Source organism: Argiope bruennichi, chromosome X2, assembly GCF_947563725.1.
Source record: "Argiope bruennichi chromosome X2, qqArgBrue1.1, whole genome shotgun sequence".
NCBI lineage: Eukaryota > Metazoa > Arthropoda > Arachnida > Araneae > Araneidae > Argiope > Argiope bruennichi.
In genome coordinates, this window is record NC_079163.1 from 65972619 (window position 1) to 65992057 (window position 19439).

The 19439-nt window shown below is 28.8% G+C and overlaps 1 protein-coding gene across 1 annotated transcript; it reads right to left on the minus strand.

The window, feature by feature from the left end:
* Nucleotides 1–674: 674 nt before the first annotated feature.
* LOC129960802 (uncharacterized) lies at nt 675–18224 on the minus strand. The gene is made up of 6 exons (XM_056074454.1): nt 17907–18224; nt 12966–13112; nt 11097–11369; nt 8482–8604; nt 3694–3981; nt 675–1010 (listed from the first exon to the last, which is right to left on the minus strand). The coding sequence occupies exons 1-6, from the start codon at nt 18049–18051 to the stop codon at nt 889–891; spliced, it is 1098 nt and encodes a 365-aa protein (XP_055930429.1). The 5' UTR covers nt 18052–18224; the 3' UTR covers nt 675–888.
* Nucleotides 18225–19439: the final 1215 nt, after the last annotated feature.

Here is a 19439-nt window from a genome sequence, read left to right on the forward strand (position 1 = left end):
ATTTAAATCAGTGACATGTGATACAATACATGTGACTATCTGAAACATTCCATTTCAACTACTTTTGGTTAAAATTTTAATATAAGCTAGATTTATTTCATCGATGAAGATGGGTCATTTAATGTAATGCTTCCAATTAAATGATATTTAAACTAAAATCTAACACAGTGTCAGTTTTTTACTATTTGAAGAAAGAAATAAAGTGCGGATATTCAATAAAATTGAATGTTTGCCGGTAATAATATGGGAGCTGAGGAAAAAAAACCTATTATGAGCAATTGATACAGTACCTTCGGTCACCACCTCGTCACCTTTTACTTTCTCATCCTCAAGCTCAATAATATGATTCAGTAATTAAAACTTTTTTATTCAAGTTGCTTCTTTAAATACTAATTTTTTTTTCTCATTTTAGTGCTTATACAATCAAAATAATTCATTTATCTTTACTGTAATTCCGATAAGTAATTCGATTTAAAATAAATAGCATATTGTAAATAAGAATAAATAAAGCAAATCATTGACATGACTAAATTAGTAACTAATATGACAGACTATTTTGTTGTTAGAAATATATAGTGCAAAAGCACCTATAGATTTTATTAAAATTATTCAGCACTTTTGAATCACAAATTTCAAATCTAAAAGATACAAAATACTTTTGTTATGATCTGGGTTGCGTTTGCAAATGTCCTGATGAAGTCGTCTTATTAAAGGCTGGTGAAAATTCTTTCAAATCTTGAAATTTAATTGTAACCCTCTGGTATCTCTTTGTCGTGCAAAATTATATTAAATAAATTTTGAAACATTTCTGAAATTTTTCATTTAATTCCATGTTTCTTAAAAGCAGATTTCCAGTTTAAAAATGAGAGAGGTTATTTGATTCTCTTTCTACATTCCAGAAGAGCAAGCGAACTGTGTGTATTTGAAACTGAATCCAGAATCAGTAGTTGAAAGTCCAGAAGTGTGCTTGTTGTCACTTACAAAACTTACAATCATTGGTCCCGGATCAGCTGAAACAAGAATAGATGTACGAGTTAAAAATATATTGCTTAGGGTTGAATATATACTTTTTAATCTGCAAAAGATCTTAAAAGAATTGAAATCTAATAATCATTTTAAAGAAAAATTCATCTATCACACAATAGTTATATAACAAGAAGAGCTATGTATATAGTTCACTCTGTATGTCACTAACTTCTGTAAATGATAGATATAACCGATGAGCTTAATTTTTCAAAGCAATTCCATATTTAATAAATGAGGCCCGTGGATTTTAATGTATAATGCATAGTGAAATAATTTTAGTTCGGTAATAACTTATTTATCCAGCAGATTTAGGTTAATAAACAGGCAGCTCATTTTTCTAAATTCCAAATAAATTATCTTTGTATAAATAAATTTATATTACTATTTCCAAATAAATTTATTTGTTTTAATTCTAAAAATAATTTCAAAATAATTGTAATATTTGTTTACCGAGATATATTTCATATGTTTTGTGAGATATTTGTTTTCGTCATTTGTAGTAAAATACCAGCTGATTATGAACATAGTTCTCAGTCGTCTGAATCACCAAATAACACTTCTTTCACTTTAAAATATTAAAAAAAAAAAATTCTCATTAAATTATAATGAAAAGAGTTTTTACATTTTCAAATTTACATCATATGCTTTCACGAGAACAATGTATTTTAAATATGATAGTTCAATATATATACTGTATATAATACTGGACTCAGCTCTATAAGGTTGTTAATTAATAATTCCGTGATTTTCTTTACATGGGTACAGAACCAATCAATTTGCCTTACATAAAGAGCATAAAAGTAAACTCCACTGTTCTTTCATTTGAAATACATAATGTGAAAATGTCTACTAGATTACAAATCATTGAATTCGAGACTTGATCGAGTGATTCAGAACAGTTGCAAAAGCCTAGAATTCCTAAACAATGCAATTTCCATGAAGGCGCGACATTTATTAAACCTGAAACTGCTCCCCTTAGACAAAAGTAGAAATATCGGAAGTTATTTGAACAGTTTTGAAAAAAAAATTTTGCATTACTGAAATTTAATATCCAGTCGCCATTGCCTTACCAAAGAGTTTAGAAACGTCTCGTTGGTCTAATAACTTAGCTCTAATTAAGCTTGGAAACTATTCCGGGGATAGAACAGAGGCTGCCCACATGCAGTTGGTGGCACTCATATTTTCCAGAAATATTATCTAATGGCCCGATAGTGATAGAGCGGGCATACGAAGCAATTTAGATTTTTAAAAATATATATAAGTATGAAAAAGAAGATGGTTCAACCAGATTTATTTCAACGATAAGTTTGAGACAATTTTTCGCAATCGCTGTCAATCTGATTACATTTCTGCTCATTCTCTGTCAAACTTCATGATACACGGATGTATTTTTCTTGTCAACAAGTTAGAAACATTATCATCTTAGAGAAAGCTTTTAAAGAAAAACTGCGCAATTATCTGAGCATCAGCAACTCATGTAAATTTCGGTCTTATTCATTCTTCAATGAATGGAAAAGAAAGAAATTGTATGGAACGAAGAGTTTGTTTTCAGATAGTCATATTCATAACTAGAAAATCATTGTGTATAACGATCAACACATTTTATTTGCTCAGTTGCTGATATTAAAGTAAGGAATGAAATACGTTTGATGTGAGGTTATGGTTACAAATCGAAATGAACTCCCTACCGACCATTGTCTAGTCGCAATGTATATGAGTGAAACGACAATTGTTTTGAGAAAGCCTGCGTAAAATAAAACTAAATCATTTTTTTATTTTAGATGTTATACAAAATAATTAGCAATTTGATTTCAAAATAATTTTATTTCTTATTCAAAGCAAGCCTTCGTTATAAAATGGAACATTTCAATATAGAAGTACTCTTCTAAAGAGCTACATATTTCTCAGTATGTAATAAAAAGTGTTTGCAAAATAAGAGAAATAATTATTTTTGACATCATTTAAAATCAAAACTGGGTCTAGATATTAAAAGAAAAATATTTATGACATTATTTATAGGATTCTAAATGCTACAGATCAGCCTTGATCTAAAAGGAGGACAAAGATTTCCGTCTTAGATATCTCTTATAGGATTCTAAAATGAGTTCATAGAATTCCGGCCTATCCAGCTTTTTTTGTTATTTAGCCTAACCTTTCGCCACATTTGGTCGGATATTCGGGAGTGTACTGTACTTTGCAGCTTCTACCAGTCCGCATTAAAATGAGATTTTCTAATGAAAGGAAAAAGGAACTTTATGTTCAAATAAACAGTTAGTTTCAGTTTAGCTATTTATTTGTAAATAAATATAATTAGTACAATTACATTATTGATCTCCGTTTGAAATTGCAAGACAAATCGTATTATTTAATGCAATGAATTCAAAAGGACGTATTTGCGGACGATATCGAAACATGGTACTAAAAACCGTAGAGTTTGACAAAGGACATTAGTACCTATTTTCTAAGTTCTGATGATATGTCGCTGCTTTTATATTTTGCTATGATGTTTCATTAAAATAAAAATAATAAGTCTAGAATTAAATAAATAAAATTTAAATTCTCCTACGGAACTATTAAGATGGACATCTTAAGCAATTTTCTTGCATTATATTCTACGATTCGTTGTGTGATTGAAAAATACGAAAGCAAACTATAAAGGTTTTTTACCTATTTTAACTGGTGCGAATTCATCCTTGGGGACTCGGCCACACTTTCTAAAAGTACCAAAGCTCAGATAATCGCTGCTACAGGTAACGGAAGAATTCCAGATATTGACATTGAAATCTCCGTTCGGAATGAAAGTCGCTCCGCACATCGAAGCTTCCTTTCGAATGCAGATGGCGTAGTTCATATTCAAAAAATATGAGTTTTCTTCGACTGACTTCAAATTTCCATAATTAAAAGACTGGAAGTGGCCAATAGCTCCTGTGTAGTACTGAAGGCAATGGGCTGGGGCTTGAACAGAAAATGAATGATAATACTGATTATAAATGTATGAATTTATTTTTGATTAGTCATATGAAAATTTACTACGAATTGGTATTAAGTTGTCTTAGTTTTTAAAAAGTTTTTTTAACTGTTGACCTCTGTAGAGCAGATCCAACTGATCATACAATTACTCCACATGTCAAAAATGCATTGTAACCTTTATTTGCATAGTTTTTTCTTTCTTGTGTGAAATAAATATGGGAGATATAATTCATTCCCTAGATTAAAGGAAAAATGTGTTTAAAAAAACCCTAGTATAAATAAATAATATAAAATAATTAAAAAAAAACAGTATGAGGGAAATATCCATCATCATGCAAATTTACATGTTAAGCTCAGTACAAAAAAAAAAAATAATAATATATCTTTGTATCAATTTTATTCCTAGTGATAATTAAAAAAACAATTATTATTCTTATTTAGATACAAATTAGCTGTAAAAAATTTCAAGAAATCGCACGTTTCTTCCTACCATAACAAATAGTGGAATAACAAGTTCAAACCCGATATAATGATTGAAACATTTGATTTTTTTTTTTTTTTTTTTACTGCTACGTTCCTTATTACGCAATAGTCGTGAAAAAATTTGCCAACAACAACCAATTTACAGTATACCTGTGTTGGGTACAATTTTTATTTTCACCAAATATTATATTGGAAATTTCCATCATGCAAAGAAGGTTAATTAGTGAAAAGTGAAATTCAATAATAATAAGTTTCAAGAATATTACTATATTTTTGTTCATTAAAGTCAGATGTGAAATTTCTGGACTTCTCAAGTAATTTTTAAATTTCTTTTCAAAATACTTTTCAAATAATTTAACGACTTACAACAATTAAAAAATTATTAATTATTTTAAATTTTTATAAGCAATTATTTTAAACAATTGCAAATAATTTTAAACAATTTTAAGAAACCATTGTATTGGATTGATTCTTATTGCATGATTTTGCAAATTAAGATTAAAATTAATAGAATTTTGATATCTCTCTTTGAAATGATTTTTGCAGCAAAATATAAAATTTGACATCCTTGCGATTACTTAATTTCACTTTCATACATATCCTGTCACTCTTCGGCTTAGATATATGCTGTTTAGAACAATCATGAAATACTGTCTGATTAACAGTAATGAAATATTTTCAACTTGTATGCAAGCGGTTTTGGATTTATTCTACTGTATGACTTAATGACTGGTTTTAGATACAGCATTGGATTTATTCTACTTAATGACTGGTTTTAGATAGAGCATAATTTATAAATATCTCAACTTATTATCCCTCAGGAGATATAATATTTTATTATTCATTCGAAAACCAGTGGAAGTAGTCTTCCCTAAACTTTCTCGCATCCTCTCTAACAAAAGTGCTATTATTCTCCCCTCTCGTGTATCAAATTGGAATTTTGGACACGACCGTAAATGCCACGAGTATTCAAATTTCTATTTTCAAAGTTCTGCGTATGAAAGTTGTGTGCTTTGTAATATAATAATGGAAACAAGTACTTGTATATCATTAAACTCATGCCATTGGCGAGCAATGGTTAGAAATGGCTCTAATAACGTATGATCTTTGGCGATAAATCGCTTACATACGGTTAATACACAAGTGCCAGAAAGCCGACTATTTTATGAATACGACTAAACCGAATAGAGAGTAGCAGAAGAATTTGGTTTTGCTAACAACATCACTTCCCGTAAATATAGAATAGGGTGTTTTACGAAAAGCTTCTTTTAATTTTTTTCATGATACACTCTATTCTACAACAAAATTTCAATTCGATGAAAAGTTGTCATTATAATTCCAATCTATCATAAAAAGTTTTAATCAAACTGAAAAACATATTGATCCCCCGAAATAGGCCTAAATTTGATTTTTTTTTCTTTTTTTTTTTTTTTTTTTTGTCAAAATGAAACATTTTTAATTTAAAAGTAAATAAATAGAAAATGAGATTTTGCTTTCAAGCACAAAAATGTAAAATTTAGAATGTTAATCAAAAATGAAAGAAATTACATCTGTATAATGCAAAATTTAAGTGTCCAGGATTTTCAGTAAAATGATCGATTTTTCACCAAATAAGTGTTTATTGTTGGCAGTTTCTTTTGTTCTCCTCAACTTTTCTCGCATTTTTTTATTTTATTTTATGAAATTGGGCCTATTTTTTGAGTAAGAGAAATAAAGCGAAATAAAACTTAACATTTAACTTTATTAAATTATTAAAATTATTGCATAAAACCTTATTAAATAATATAAATACATATACGAATTTTACAGAATAAAATATTACAATCGTGAATAATGAAGATCACATATAAAAATGGAAAGTTTAAGTATAAAGTTAAAGATCTTAATTGACAATAAGAAAATATATATCAATCAGGTAAAATTTAGGTTTCCCGGAACCTGCACGAAAACCTTAATTTTTCTTATTACTTATGCATATTTTTAAATTTTCAGCGCATCCTCTGTGTTAATACCAATTCTTACTATTTATTGTCTATATTTGCCATCCAGCTTTTTGAAATAGCAATAGTTTTATTTTGTGGGGTGACGACTATTTGCAGTCAAGTCAAAGTCATGCTCTTTCCCCTCTACCTTAGAGATAGATGTCAGAAAATCTACCCTCTTTTTCCTGAACATGCAAAAGCAGAGCCATTTCCAGTGTAGCAGGAGTTCATTTAACAAGTGCTCTTTTGCAGGATTTATAGGTTGCAACGCTAGAAAATAAGTCAATGATGAGTCGTAGCTTGTTTCGTCAAATATTATTCCGTCATTACCGTCAAAATATTATTCCAACTCGCACAACACAAATTATCTATATTTTGATTGTCGAAAATATGAGAAAGTAAGTTTTGTAAATGGTAAATCTGTCGGAATAGCTATGAAGAACACAAATTTTTGGTTAAGAAGAAAATTCAATATATTTTAAACACATAACTCTAGAAATGCATAGTATAATCAAAGCAAAAATGTATCAATGAAAACTGAATTGATGAGAAAAGCATTAAAGCTCTTGGTTTGATGGTACCATAAGAAATACTGGAACCTCTAATTGCTCAATTTCATTGCTCAAAAATGACGTAAAGCCCCAAATACAAGCAGCGGAATGTTTGCTTCATATAGACGAATTTCCTTCTAGAAATTCGTCTATAAGAAGCCTTCCAGAATTTCTTCCTACAAGAAATTTCTTAATAAAAAAGTAGTGTAGAAACAAATGAAACCGCCAACAGACACTTATTTTATAAAAATTTGAAAATTTTACTGCAAATCCGGCATACCTAAATTTTATATGATGCATAAGTATTTTTTTTCACTTAATATTTTAAACTTCACATTTTTGTACTTGAAAGCAAAAACTTGTTTTTATTTCTATTTTTATTTTTTAAATAAAAATCGATGTTTTTGACAAACAAAAAAAAATCAAATTGTTAAAAACTTGGTAAATTTGTGACCATATTCACAACTTTTTGTCGACTTTTGAGTTTCAAAAAAAAAAAAAATTATTCATGACACACCTTAATATCAAGCCTCACAAAGAACACGGACAGAGGTAAGAAAGATTTCTGTGGTATTATTTTTCTTATATGAAAAATAACACCATTAGCTGAATGCTATGCTGTCTTGTGAAAAGAAAGGGGTTACTACCAGTCCGCAGAGAATAATTCACGGAAGTTACATAAGGCAGCCAAATATCCAATGTCTTAGATTACAATAGCCAAAGGTCTTCATAAAAGTGTCTTATTCGCCATTTGCTCCAAAGGAGGCATACTATTTTCGCATATCAGTGGAAGTATTCAAAAGGTTATAAAGAACGTAGAGACTGAATTGATCAAAAAAGGGGTCAGTCTTCTTCAAAGAGAAGATAGCTTTTACGTAATGAATGATTATTGACTGGTATGAGTCGAAATGGGGACGGGAATTTGTATGAGTTTTATCAAGGAAAGAGACCGCTAAGACAATTCAAGAGCTCTCGAGTAATGCAGCATTATCTTGAATGAAAAAAAAAAAAGTGAGTTCCATATTTTTGGCCGACATTTCATCACTGTGAAATGGCAGTAGTTTTATAAATTCTGTTCGTCACAAAACTGCCAGTGTAGTTAATATTCGATTTTTATTTCTTTTATCAAGCCAGTTTGCCCAAAGGTTCCACGTGAGTTGGTGGAATTGATGTTTGGTTCTATCGAGCATTATTTATCCAAATGGTTTCTGCTTGCCCATTGCTTCACTAAATGTAGTTAATGTTTTATTTTTATTTCTTTTACCAAGCCAGTTTGCCCAAAGGGTGAGGATACAAGTGGTACAAAGGGTACAAGTGGATTTGATTGATGTTTGGTTTTATGGAGTATAATTTGTCCAAATGGTTTCTGCTTACCCATTGCTTCACTAAATGTAGTTAATCATCTATTTTTATTTCTTTTATCAAGCTAGTTCTATGGAATATAATTTGTCCAAACGGTTTCTGCTTACCCATTGCTTCACTACCGCATGGTATTTGAGTGACGCGAATTTTCCATTTTCTCTCCTCACTTTCACCAGATGTAGTAATTGTAATACGGAATGGTCCTGTACTGCTGCCAACTTGCAGAAACACTAAAATAAATAAAAACGGAGAAAATTCTTAAGTGAAAATTGCAATTTTTATACATGTAAATTAAATGTAGTATCAACGTTATTAATACTAAATTACTTTTTATGACTTTTTTTTGCATACTGTTTTTTTTTTTTTTTGTTTTTTTTTTTTGCATTTTTACGAAAAGAAATTGGTCAAAGAGCATACTCAGCATTTTTTTAAAAAATAAATTAATAAATGTTCTAATCCGGATATTTTAAATAAAATCTCTATATATGATAAGCATTTAATTATCTCTATATATGATAATCATTTAATTTAATGCTGCGTAAGACTAAACGTTCTAAAAGTCAATGTTTCTATATGACTTCTTACATAAACACTGCAGTATTGATATATATTGATTTATAACGTTTTCAATATTTTGTGTCCCATTATTTCCAAGTATTAATAAGAATTTATTTTTCCAGTTGACTTTGCAATTGAAATACTATGAAATAGGAATGCTTTATTCAGAAATCATCACTATCAGATGTTACTTACTAATTAGTCTTCAAAAAGCATTTTTGTGTGTTTTTGATATTTCTGATTTTCTTCTATCGCAATTTGGCTTTTGTTTTACTTTTCATGCATTATTATAAGAATTTATTCATCATATGTTTTCTGAAAAAGAACTTCAGTTGGTAAAATACTAGCACTTCAAAATTCTTATGTATCCAGGAGCGGATTAAACTTCTTGGGGACCCCTGACACTGAGGTTGTAGGGAATTCTGGAAGCGTGAGATTTTAAAAATATGAGACTTTAATTTCAACTTTTCAGTTATGAAGTTCCTACACAAGATTCTTCCGTCCTACTTTGAATTGTGGTAATAATGTATTTATTGGTAATAAATGCATTTTATAATTAATCTATTATTTCATTTCTTGTTATTAATCTTCGTTGATAAATAATATGCTTTAAATTCTTCATGGTATTAAATTGAAGATATATCCATTTCGGGGTCCCTGACGCATGCGTAATCCGCCTTGCCTTTAATAAGTCAATAATTCTTCATGTGTATGTTCACTTAATTTTAAATTGATTTGCTATTTCTCGCCTAAACATCTTAAAATCAGATTTCTCAATATCTCAAATCTAAATCTCTTTTAGCATTTCATTCATCAATAACTTGATCTTACTAATATCAAATGTCGTGAAACAAAGCTTAAGCAATTCATAAGAAACCCCAGCCCAAGGGATAAAAGTATCATTTTAAAATATAAAATTTTTTATCATAACTGGCACCGCAGTGATGGACTTCTAAAATAGACTATATAAAAGTGCACGAATTCATTATCCTACAATGTAACTAAAAGGGGAGAACCCATTGATTTGTATTTCAGAGTCTAAAAATGAAGTTTCTCGTAAATTAGTGCCCCTTTAGAAAATCAGTCACAACGCCTGTCCTGTTTTCGATTAGCTATTCCTCGGTACTGTAATTTACTATGGTGATATCGTTTCATTTTTGTAATGGAACTAATAATGTCTTTCACGGTCTGCCAGTTTCTTACCCTTTTCAAGTAATTGAAAAGATAACTGGGGCATATCACGCTATCAACCGTGCGGTCCTATACGAAAATGGTCTAGATCCGTACTGTATTATATTTCCACCAAAAGGATTTCCATACATTTTCCAAAACAAAATTTCTTCCATAACACTCAAGCAGTAGAAAAAAATTAATACAGTAGAAAAAAATATTTTTATACTGTATTAATTAGGACTGATATTACTGTATTATTTGACTTTTTTCATTCAATTTTTAAACAGATAGCATAATCATCTTAAAACATTTTAATCATTTCGAAAATGCAGAATGTTTACAAGAAGAAGAAACAGAGGTTTTAAAAAGCTAATACGAATGTTATTATGTACAAAAAAAAGAAAGGAAAGTTAATATTTCTAGTGTAATTATTTGAAATAAAATTACTTTGCTTTGGCGTTCAACTCATTTTCTTAGAAAGAATATTATGTTGTTTCAAGACGTGAAATGTCTCTAAGATTTACAATTGAAATCTTTCACTTGGTTCATTTGCCAAAAAATTATGGAAACGTCTAGTTTCTTTATATTCCTGATAAAATATGGCAAATATATTTTCCTAATTACGATTATTTGTAAATTCTTTGAATGCAGTAGAATGTTAGTTTTACAAATACAGAAATCTCATGACTTGAAAGACATAACTTCCTGAAATCTATGCCGAAAACCATTGGCATTTAGTAATAAAGCCACTGATAAAAATTTTAATTGACGTTTCCTAAATTTTAATATTTTATAAAGAAATTAAGAAAATAGCCTACATTTTCAGAAATTCAAGGAGTCATTTTTAAAAATATGACTATTTGAATTAGTTATTTTTGTCCTGATTGATTAATTACCAAGGACTAATATTCTAAGCTTTTGTACGCTTTAAAGGATTTTCACATAAACTGTAAAAAAAATCGAAATATAACTTTTTATTTTAATTACTTACTATGCTGGCCAGTATTGAGACCGCAGATCACTGGAACAACATTATTAAGATCTTGTCCACTAACTGATAATACATCAGTTGAGCACATGCCAGCAGTAGGCCCAGTTATGAAGAATTCCTCGAAATCTAGTCTTACTTGACAAATCTTGGAAAATAATTTTGGTCTTAATGTAAATGTACAGACTCCAGTGTTGCTGGACCATACATTTGGATATCTTGGGCTAGTAAAGTATGTCAGATTTGCACTTGAGGTTGAATCGCATGATGAAATATCTGCAAAAAAATCATTTCTATATTTTATCAGAAAATTTATAACAAAGAGTAACTTTTTAATTTAACTCGTTTTTTAGGATAAATAAGCATGATTACTAAGAAAATCAAATAGTTATTTACTACAAAGCTGAAATTTATATCCTGAACATTTTCTTTATTAGATCAATAGTTCATACTCCGGAATCATGATCTTGAAAATAATCGAACCACCATTTACAATTTTTATGATAAACCCCATTACTGAATGCTTTATTCTAATTTCTGAAAATGATAGTTATACATCTATAATAATAATGTATGATGGATGCATTCGTTTCTATAATTGTCTGTTTATTTCTGACGTAGTTTACATGTCTGCATAAAAGTATAATATTTTATACTAGAATGCATTGGAAAGTCTCGAAGCCCTTAAAAAGTAATCGTAGAATGCTTATTAGCTTTATACGATTTAAGCAAAGTTTTAAATGTTAATAAAATGTTATTTTAAGCTCGTGAAAGAAATAGTTTTAAGAGAAAAATTAAATTTTTTTTGTTTGGTTACATTTTATTCATTTTATAATAAAACAGTTCATTGAGCTTGAAAACTCGCTTAAAATAGTCTAAATTTCATGAGAAACTAAACAAACGCATATGTAATAGAAGATTTAATATATTTTGGAAGAATTTTACCAAAAATGCATTTTGCACCACCTTAGAATTTCTTAAAACATTTTTTTTTATTTTTTTATTTTTCAGTTATATTCATTTCGTGATGAAATTTTTTTTTATCTAACTTAATTTTTTTTAAAAAATGTATGAGTAAAAACTTATCTAAGCACTAAGGTTTTTTTTTATTTTCCTCTCGCCATAACTATATTTCTTTATTTGTGTTTATTTTTGCTTGTTATTATTAATTATTTGTGAAAAATTCAACCACCAGATTTTGATGAAACTCTTCGTTTTGGACCTCTCTGGGTCCGAAAATCATATTTTTGGCATTATGGTTGTCTATCAGTCAATCTGTTTGTCTGTAACAAAGATAACTAAAAAAAAAACTTTGAGATAGATGAAATTTTATATACGATATTTTCACCAGATTTATCAAATTGTCAAGCGGTTGACCATCTGTCAGTCCGTTCTTTCTCATGCATGAAAATACGATAATTCCTAAACACAATGACTTAAATTAATAAAGTCGTTACATTGTCTTGTGCTACAATTGTAGTTAAATTTTGGTGTGAATCGGTCTTCTAAAAGAAGTCCAAAACACTTATTATCAAAATAGATTCAGTAAAATTGGTAGATCTTTAAAAAATGTTTGTACTTTGTAATTATCACCAGATCTGTAATTTATAAATACTTGCATGGCGTTAATGAACGCCATTCAAAGTACACATGCCTTTAGCCAAAATCCCCAATTTTATGCAAGGAGAGGGGGGAGATAATTCATTGGAATGTATACCAGAATGTTTCGGGAAGACCATTCCAGTTAGCTTTTGTGTAAGGATTGAAAGGAATTAGAAAATAGTAATTTAGATGAAAAGGAATCTACTTTTCCTTTCAAGTTTACCGAGATTATTTTTTTTATTTCTACTTAAATAATCTTAGTGTACTTACAAACACAGCAAACTCCAAGTCCCCAAGCACATGTTTCAACACCTCGACCACCACGCTTTATGCATTCTTGGGCAGATAAACAAGAACCGATCAGACCCGATGAAGCTTCACAATGATCTGCATCAGACATCCATTGAAAAAGAGCCACTAAAAGGAAATATCAAGGTATCATATTCTCGCATTGCTCTCCAGTTATAGATAATTAAAGCTCAAATAAATGGTATGATCAAAAGTCCTTGCCAGGATTTTCTTGACCCATTAAACATCCGCTTTTTTTGTCCGTCCATTTCTTTTCAAAATAAATACTTTAACTTGGAATTAAGATTTATCCACTATTTTTTACGTTCATAGTATAAAGTAATTAAATTTTAAAGTTGAAATAAGGTATTTTTTATTATTTTCTCCAAATTCTGCAACGTCTAATCTAAATGTATTTTGTTAAACAAAAGCATGCATCTAAAGACTAATGCATATACTTTGCAGAATGTTCCAGAACGGTTTAAATGCTGTTTTACATGAAAGTAAGGTAAGAAAATAGTTTCTGTCAAAAAGAATAACCTGTAATTTATTTACAAGAAAAGGTTTTTAAATTTTAATTCTATCCCCCAGCAAAAAATTGATCAATTAAAAATCTTTTTCTTCAACAAGGTAATTATTTTTTTTAAAAAAAATCTTTGTATCTTTAAAACTGATTGAATTATAAAGAATTTCAAAGAATTACTTCTATCACCTTCTCTTAACATTTAAATAGTGAAAATAAAGATAATATGCAAATCTACAATGAAGTTTTTAAATTTACATTCTGTATCTAGTACGTTTATTCCTAATTTTAATATACATTTTTAGCAATTTTTAATTAAGCTTAACGATATAGATTTGCAATTTTTTATTATGATTTGGTTGCAGAGAAAGGAAATTTTTTCAAATTGATCAATTTTATATAAGGGACTCGTATAAAAATATAAAGAGTGTAATATTTTGAAAATTTATAGAATGGCTATCTCGTCAGTGTAAACTAATTTCTTGCCATATATTTGTCACTTTTACAATTTATAATACCAGCTTACTTCCAGTAACTGAATAACTTAAAACGCGTTTCAACTGTTTTCTAAAACCTTGTATATAATTATCTGATATTGAATTATTTGCCGATCAGTTTTTTTTAAATACTAGTAGTAGTTATAAAAAAAATAATTCCCACAAGCGAATTAAAAAAAAATCACATTTTAATGAAATCGTAAGTCTAAGCATATACGCCAAACTATAAAGGAAGTTAGTTATCAGTGTAGAACATAACACTAAAGGAAAGTATGAAAATGAGATTGTTAATTTCTGTTTGAAATACAGATTTTTGCAAAGCAAATCAAGAATTTTATCCATGAATCGATTTACACAGTAGCTGCAAAACAGATATTATGTTGTTTTAAAGTTTCTATGAAATGTATGACCGTTGAAGTAATTTAACAAGATTTTCATATAATTTGATTTCTGCTGAAAGAATTTATTTCATTCATACCTCGTGAATAAATTTATAGTAATTGTTTTATTAGTTTAATATTAGATTTTTTCTTAAATTTGTCATATTATTTATATACAAGGTTCCTAAAAAAGTGGAGCAAGAGTTTATTTCCTTAAAAATTGCAATTCAGCATATACTTTCAACTGCAAAGTTTCGTTAAATGAAATAGAAAATTACATAAAAACCCTTGGCTTCTGTAGATAATAAAAAGTAACGAAAATTATTTACAACCTTTATATAGAAAAGTGTCAGTAAATAAATTATTCCTATTAAACTCATCTATAAATGTTCAAAGTTTCATTCTTCTACCGTAAAATTTGCCGAGATATTAAAAAGAAAATTCATTGATTACATTGTACTTTCTCATATACGAAGAGAAAATATTGTAATCTTCAAAAAATTCGAAATTGAGATTTTGACGAATCTCCACTTTTTCAGATCACTCTGAATCCGAAAAACACATCTTTGGAATTATCGCTGGCCGATTGTCTGTGAACATGAAACTTCAAAAAGGCTTAGTACTAGATGGATGAAATTTGGTATATGTGTACTCTAAATTTATAGATTTCCATCGACGTTTGAACGAAATCCGTTCAGAGTAAGTGTGTCTGTCCGACTCTCTGAATATATGTTAACATGATAATTACAAAACAAAGAGAATTAGATGGATAAAATTTATTACACAAATTTAACATGTAAAGTGTAGATATGTATCACATTTAGAGCCAAATCAGCCAAGAGGTTGACAGTCTGTCGATCTGTATTCTCACAAATATATAAACGCGATCATTCAAAGACATAGTGGTTTAAATATATGAAATTCGGTATGTAATTTTTGACTGCAATTTTAGTTCTGTGACAAATTTTGGTTTTAATAGGTTGAAAAAAAGGCACCCAAAATACACATTAATTTTTCTGGTACTTGTGTATTAACCGCATCCTACTGATTAATCGACAAAGATCCCACTCTAATATGCTCTTTCGTAACTATTGTTTGACAATGCTATATGGCTAATAATACACAAGCACATTTATTAGTGAGCATGTGCGACCATTCCAGCTAGTTCATACTTCAGATTGGTACGTGAACGAGTTAACCGTTGGATATTTCAGGGTAAATACACATTAGGGTGTATCATGAAAAAGTTTTTTTAATATAAAATTTGAAATTGATAAAAAGTTTTAACTATGGTCATATATTTACCAAAAAATGTTTTAGGCTAAATTGAAAAATATTTAGTCCTTCAGGAATGGGCCTAAATGTCTAATTTTTCATCAAAATCGTAGGGTTTCAATTTTTAAAAAAATTGTAAAGTAGAAAGCAAAGCACAAAAATGTAAATTATAAAAAAAATGTATATCTATCATGTAAATCTTAGTACTCCTGGATTAGCAGCAAAATTGTCTATTTTTCGCAAATTGCTGACTTTTTCATTTGCTTCTAGTCCACATTTTTACTAACAAATTTCTTGAAACACTGCAAATAGGAAAAAAATAACATATTTGAAATCTGTTTTATTAAACCCATCCTTTTCTTATTTTATATATTTAAGCTAGTTTCTAGAATAAAGGAAATAAAACTAAAAATTTTAAACTGAGAAAAAACGTATTAAAAATTACATATATCAATCTTATATAAATGAAATTCATAATTATAGACAATCAATATTACGTAATGCAATAAAAAGAAAACTTTTTTTTTACTTTCTCGTATATAGCATATTCAAAGGTTTAGGTTAGGTTAGGTTAGGTTATATTAACGTCCCATTTAAAAAAAAAAAACACAGCTTTTTTGGGATATTCAAATGGAAAATATTGTAATCGTCAAATAATTCGAACTTGAGATTCTGAGTAATCTCCACGTTTGTCTGACGTTTGAGTACAAGTGAACTCGATACCTTAAAAGCATAAAAAATTAGATAAATAAAAAGTTGGTATTCAATTTTAGCATTTGAAATGTAAAGTCTTATCAAACTTTGAAACTAATCTGCCAAAGAGTTCACCGTCTATCGATCTACTTTCGCACGTGTGTAAGCGCAATAACTTGTAAATGCAACAATGACTCTAGTTAATGCAATTTATTATGTGATCTTGTGACTACAAGAGCAGTTCAGGGTCAAATTTTGATTCTAATCGCTCAGGGGGGAAAAAAAGGCGTCCAAAATATATATTCGCACGGCAAATTCAATAAAATTACTGGATTCTCGCCATATATCTGTATTTCGCAACTGTTATTCGTCAATGCCATGTAAGGCATTAGCGGTCTTACCCAAGGTATACAATTTTAACCGGAGGAAGAGAGATGAGACCTTTATTAGAGACTTTCAGAGAGATCACTCTCGCTAGTCAATGATTCACTTTGTACATGAAATAGAAATGAATGAAACTGTACATAGTACAGTTCTAAAGAAATCTCTTAAATTACCTCAAAAACATCTTCATTACCTCTTTTTTAAAACTTTTTTTGTGGTAATTTTATTATTTCTCTTATTTGACTGTATTATTAATAGAATATATCATTCAATCTTTTGGGACGAAAAAAGCTGATAATTCCAATTTGAAGTTCCAAAGGAATATAAAATGCTCACTTAATATTCCTCTGTTCATAGTAAAACTCATTATTGTTCATAATTAAATTAGTTAATTATTGGAAATAAAATCCGTTTTGAAATAAATATGAATTATAAAATATTTAAGATCATATGCACTAATATGGGCACTGAAACTAATAATGGAAATGGCACGAAAGATTCCTTAATAAATATTCAAAACGGTATTCATTTTGAAAAAAAAAAAAAAAAATGCGATGGAAAGTGTTAAATGTTTCAACAACTTTTGAAAAACACTTCGTTCCAGAAAAAATAATGTAGTTAAATGATTTTAATAACATTTTATTCACAGAAAAAAACATTTATAATATGTAAAAAACGTATTTGTGAGGGGCGTAGGAATTTTTCTTTGCATAGGAGGGTCAAGAACCCTTGCTTCGGTTCTTTGTATCCTAGATATTGTTCAAGGAGATTTACGTCATTACGGGGGTGGGAAAGTTATTAAAATCCTCCTCTGTAAACAATAATAAACTAAATGTGTGTTTCTGATTTTGTCAACAAAAAAGTAATTTTATGAGATTTTCGGTGCTTGATTAGATTCAGAAAATTGTAATTGAATAGTTAATATGGATCTAAGAAAAACTGGGGCAAAACTTTTGACCAGATAACTTTCTCATCTAGTATTTTTAGATCAATGTAAATGCATGCATATTAACACTATGAAATACATTTAACTTTATTCCGTCTTGATTGTAGTTGATTCGTTTGAGCCTGAATAAAAGTTTTATTGAAAATAAAGTACAGAAAAAAAATTAAAATATTATACAATTTTCTCGATCAAAGAACTAAACTGAACATATAAAATTATACTTACATCGTGATTTCCTTTCCGTATTATTTCTTTCTGAATTACTAAATGTTGTATTCCTTTGCTTGATATCTTCCGAATCATTACTGCAAAAAATTGCACTCAACAGATTAATTAATAAGCAGAATTTGAAGAAATGTAGAACTTTCATGGTTTTTGATTGAAAGTATTCTTGATGCTAACTTCTTCTTCAGTGACAGCAATGCAAATAACTCCTTTGATCTTCTTTAAATTCAAAATTTATTAGTATTAGAAATAGCATGGGACTTTCATATTTTTCAAAAAAATATTGCACATTGCTATAAGTTAAAAACTGAAAGCAACAATGTTACCTCAGATTCGGAATAAAGAATAATAACATGCTTGCTACTATATATACCTTTACATGCAACTTCCATGTGATATATTTTTCACCCATTTGCCTCATTCGGGAAAAATATAGCTCCATTATTGAGGTGTTTGAAAGTCTCTTGACCCCAAAGGAAGCAAAAATGTGTAAAGTAAATGAGGAAGTTTGCTGCTATGGTGTCAATATTGTCTTAAAACTTACTTCAAGTTTACTCGTAGCTTTATCTACCTAATCTGGCTTTATCTATTTGCTTAAACGTATGCATTTCTCTGTTTTTATATACATACATTTTCAAATCTGATAAAAGCTATTTTTAGCAAAAACTGTACCTATTTGAGACAGAATTTTTAAAAAACTAATTATTATTTTCTGCACTAAAATAAACGAGATTTCTGATTTTTCCTAGTAAAAAAAAATTCTTAAAATATAACGCAGCTTTTACCCACACAAAGGGTCTTCGCCTATTTTCAGCATTTTTTTTTTTTTTTGAAAAGTGAAAACAATTTTTTGGTTAAAAATTGTTTCATTTCTTGGTAATCATTTGTTCCGAATTTAAAATATCATTTACAAGGTTTTCTTCAATTACAAAATGGTGCCATCAAATAAACTTTGAGTAGTAGGCTATGTTTTAAAATTTCCTAAGAGAAGTATTCTTTTGGTTTTTCCAGAACGTTGTAAAAGCCACCTATAGCGTAGAATTCTACTCTTTAAAGCCACGCTATTAAAGTTGAATACTTATTACTATTAAGGAATGAAGAAAACCCGGAAACTTGCAACCAATAGGAAACAAGAATTGCAAAAGCATATATAAAAAAAAGAAACGATATTCTGTTAATTTTTTCTAATCCAGTATCTTAAATATTAAAATAAAGTCCATGAATTCGAATATCTGTTATAAAGTTATTAAAATTCTCAGTTTCATCTCTAAATGAATTAATAGATTGTAAATGTAATCTTTTGTGTGGCATAAATTAGATTTTTCTGGTTCTAAGATTAATTCTTTTTCTGACCAATAATTAATTCTCGTTGAATTTAAATATAAACCATTTTATTTTAACATGTGAGTAGCACGAACCTTTGGCTTTTCCACGTCTCTTGGAAGCTAATTACTTTAAAATTCAACTTCCAACATTGATTTTCAGTAACACATGAAAACCAAGTCTCAAAATAAGTGCCAAATCAGCTCTCTT